Source organism: Phycodurus eques, chromosome 22 (genome assembly GCF_024500275.1).
Source record: "Phycodurus eques isolate BA_2022a chromosome 22, UOR_Pequ_1.1, whole genome shotgun sequence".
In the NCBI taxonomy this organism is placed as follows: Eukaryota; Metazoa; Chordata; class Actinopteri; order Syngnathiformes; family Syngnathidae; genus Phycodurus; species Phycodurus eques.
Window position 1 is genome coordinate 4,718,851 of NC_084546.1, and position 3,360 is coordinate 4,722,210.

The following is a 3,360-nucleotide window of genomic DNA, read 5'->3' on the forward strand; positions in this document are numbered from 1 at the left end:
TGGCTTCCATTTTGTTACAAATAACTTTCAATTTTTAGTTTGCACCCAAATTATTGCCTATACAGCTCTTTTTGTTTGGTGATCGCGAAGTTCATTGCAAGAAAATATATAGTGTTTTGTACGGCTGTCTTACAGGCAGTGTTTCATCTGTCTGCTAATAATTCTTCATGGAGGTCTGTGTGTGCAGTATTCCCTCACCGGCGTTATGTTGTGTTCAGGGGGCTGAAGGCTGGAGCATGCAATCGTGTTCACGTCAAGTCGACAGAATGTTTCAATGAAGAAATGCAAAGTCAGACGCAAGAACATGTAATATTTTATTGCACTTTTATTCTTCTTATTATTTTGACAATCCATGGCACAGTGCAAGTTGACGTCATCACATCCAAACCGGTCTTACTCACGTGGCATTCAAAACAGGTTTGTCATGTTGGGACTTGATGTTGCGTTTGTAATGAGGAGCCAGCTTTATGAGAACAAATGTTACTCTGTGGTCCAATTCATGCCGTGTACCTGCAACGACAACTAGTTGAACAGGATTTACAGAGATTTGATTTGATCATCACAGTGCGAGGTATCATTTTTTTTTTTTTTTAGTATGCTTTACTAATATACACATAATTTGAGCACAAGAGCAGACTATAATGTTGGATTAAAACAACTCAATGGAGGATTCCATTCACAGTGACTACATATTTACGTGACCGTAAGATAGGCTATTTTTGTGAGTAGAAACATGGCAGAGCCAGACAGTGTGGGAGGGTCAGTATCACTACAAAGTGCCTTTGGTATCTTCATCAGAATCACTCAGTCATCATGAAAATGCAGCTGAATAATGACGCTTTAAGGTCTTATTATAGGTGACCAAACATTTGCACACATACCACTACAATGATAAGTCTCTTAAAATTTGTTTCCTTTTCTTTACACCGTTTTTGTTCATCGGCTATGCATGATTAAGGCATTTCCCAAACACTGCTCGGGATAACAGTGTGTGTAATACGGTGTTAAATGATACTAAATCCAAATTTTATTGCATGGTTTTATTGTCCACAACAAGTTACTTGATAAAACGGGTGATTTTCACCATGTATATTCTATTTTCATAATCATATTGAACGTTTTGCACGTGTCCCTGAAATTGCTGTCCACCTTGTCATTATCGCGTAACTAACCGTTTAAGAAGCTCTATAATGTTTACAGTGATATATTACGACCAGCATTTTGTCTTCAGTAGAGAATGAAACAGTGGATAGTTGCGGGGTAAATATTTACACTTATGTTTTGTGATTTTTCTCATATCACAGTATGTGTGCAGTTGGATGTTGAGCGTGTCAACTCTGTCATAGTGAAATATCAAAACCGTATTTTTTAAACAGTACGCGGTCGGGTTTTTGATTGAATCATATTGCTAAGTGATGGTGCACCATGTGCTCATTACATAATGTTCATACATAACTTTAGGCAAAAATGTCCAACCTGTCATTGTCCACCCTGTCAGCAAGCTCACATATTTTTCTGTTTGCGTGGACGTAATCTGCTTGCAGTTAATTTCACAAAAAATAAACTAAAATGTGGGAGCTTGACCAATATGCATTTCTAACAGCACAGCATCTACTTAATACGAGGAATATGAAATACTTTTTGTTTTTTTTTGAGGTCTCAAAGGCACCTTATCCTGATCCTATTGACTGAATTTCATTTTTAGTTAAGCATCTCTCTCCTAGTTTCATATGAAAAGTTAAAAAAAATAAAAATAAATAAAATGTCCGCATTGCACATGCACGGGTGAAACCGCTGTATAAATACCCTTTGACGTCATGTAATTATCGACTCTCCCTCTTTAATTTCTTAATAAATGTCTCGCCTGTGTGAATCACAGTCAGTGTTAATGTAACACCGCTACGCCAGTTTGTACATTTAAAATATTTTTTCCCGAGATCGAGGCTGTCCATTGACTTCTCGGCCAGCCACGCTTGATCGCTGAGTCTCTCTGGTGCACGTGATGCCGAGCAGGATGTTGGACAGCACATCCTGGTAAAGACTCAGGCAGGCCCACCCCGGCAAGTAGAGGAGGGTGATGAGTCCCATGAAGTTGTGCGGATAGTGGGAGTAGTCCCAGGAGCAGGCGCCGAACTGCCTCAGACCCAGACCCCAGCACAGCTCCCAGGTGTAGATGAAGCAGATGTAGATGGGGAGCCTCCGCCAGGTCCTCCAGCCTCTTTGGAAGTGCAGGTGCAGGTAGAGCTTCTCCATCACGAAGCTGCAGCTGCCGTACATGAGGAAGGACCACAGGGACGTGTAACCCGTCAGGCTCCGGTTCTCCACCAGATTGAACACGGAGGTGAACGCCACCTCGTCCAGAAAGCCGTGCATGCCAAAAAACAAGAAGCGGAAGTACCCAGGGAGGCTTTGAAGAGGAAGGGCTCCTCTGGTGGGATAGTACTGCAGCCTAGACAGCCCCTTGTGGAACACCTGACTAAAATAAAGAGCCAGGATGTAGTGGAGGACCAAGTGCGTCCCTGAAATGACCCTCACCTGCTTGGTCAGTGCGTTGCGGATGTTGCCTATCAGGACCTGCAGCCCGATGTAAACAGACGGATAGAGGAGCAGATGGAAAACCACTGGCCTCCCTGGAAAGCACCTCTTCTTCGAGTAGACCTTCTCCAGCGCTAAGTGGGTCAGTGAATGCACCACGCACAAACACGGCGAGGAAAAGCCCAGTAACTTCGGGTTCCGGTCGGATAAAACCCCCTGCACCGCGGAGAACAGCACATCCAGGGTGACGCCGTGCATTCCGTAGAAGTACAGCCGCATCCATGGCGCCAGCCCGCGTGCGGACTCATCAGACTCACCGGAACCGCTGGACTCATCGGTCCTGATCCGAGGAGTGTCTCTGGAACGACGGACCATCATTGGTTATCGAGATACATCTGCTTCCCTGCTCCGAAACATTGTTTTCAAAGGCGCTCTGCAGTATCCGCAGCGGGTGCGAGCGTCTGATGACTTTACTGGTGCGTTCAGGTACACCCGGGGAAAAAACAAAACCAAACAAGACTTGAGCGTCTCACGGTTTCCGCACTGCTTTATTGTGAAATTGTAGTTCTTGCAATTAATGTGGCGTTTCAATGTTCAAATTTAATCTCAAAGACGTAGTAGTTATTTGCAGTTACAAAAAAAGAAGCATTTCAAAAGTACATGCTATACGACTCTACAGATATATCCTTCTTCAGCTTTGATTGACACAGTCAGAAAAGTATTAATTGATCATATCCTGGCATTATGCTTTAAATTTTTTTTTTTTTTTTTAACCTATCCTGTTCGGCTACTTGGTCATGCAGAATGGTGGATCTGTACTTTTTC

General features: G+C 43.2%; 1 protein-coding gene across 3 annotated transcripts; it reads right to left on the reverse strand.

The window, feature by feature from the left end:
- Nucleotides 1-312: 312 nt before the first annotated feature.
- tmem229a (transmembrane protein 229A) lies at nucleotides 313-3,112 on the reverse strand. Of its 3 annotated transcripts, none has more exons than XM_061667786.1 (2): nucleotides 2,853-3,112; nucleotides 313-2,751 (listed from the first exon to the last, which is right to left on the reverse strand). In XM_061667786.1, the coding sequence occupies exons 1-2, from the start codon at nucleotides 2,868-2,870 to the stop codon at nucleotides 1,918-1,920; spliced, it is 852 nt and encodes a 283-aa protein (XP_061523770.1). In that variant the 5' UTR covers nucleotides 2,871-3,112; the 3' UTR covers nucleotides 313-1,917. The 3 variants fall into 3 exon arrangements, with proteins under 3 accessions (XP_061523770.1, XP_061523768.1, XP_061523767.1); XM_061667784.1 differs by having other exon boundaries at nucleotides 313-2,266; nucleotides 2,399-3,112; XM_061667783.1 differs by having other exon boundaries at nucleotides 313-3,109.
- Between the last annotated feature and the right edge of the window lie 248 nt (nucleotides 3,113-3,360).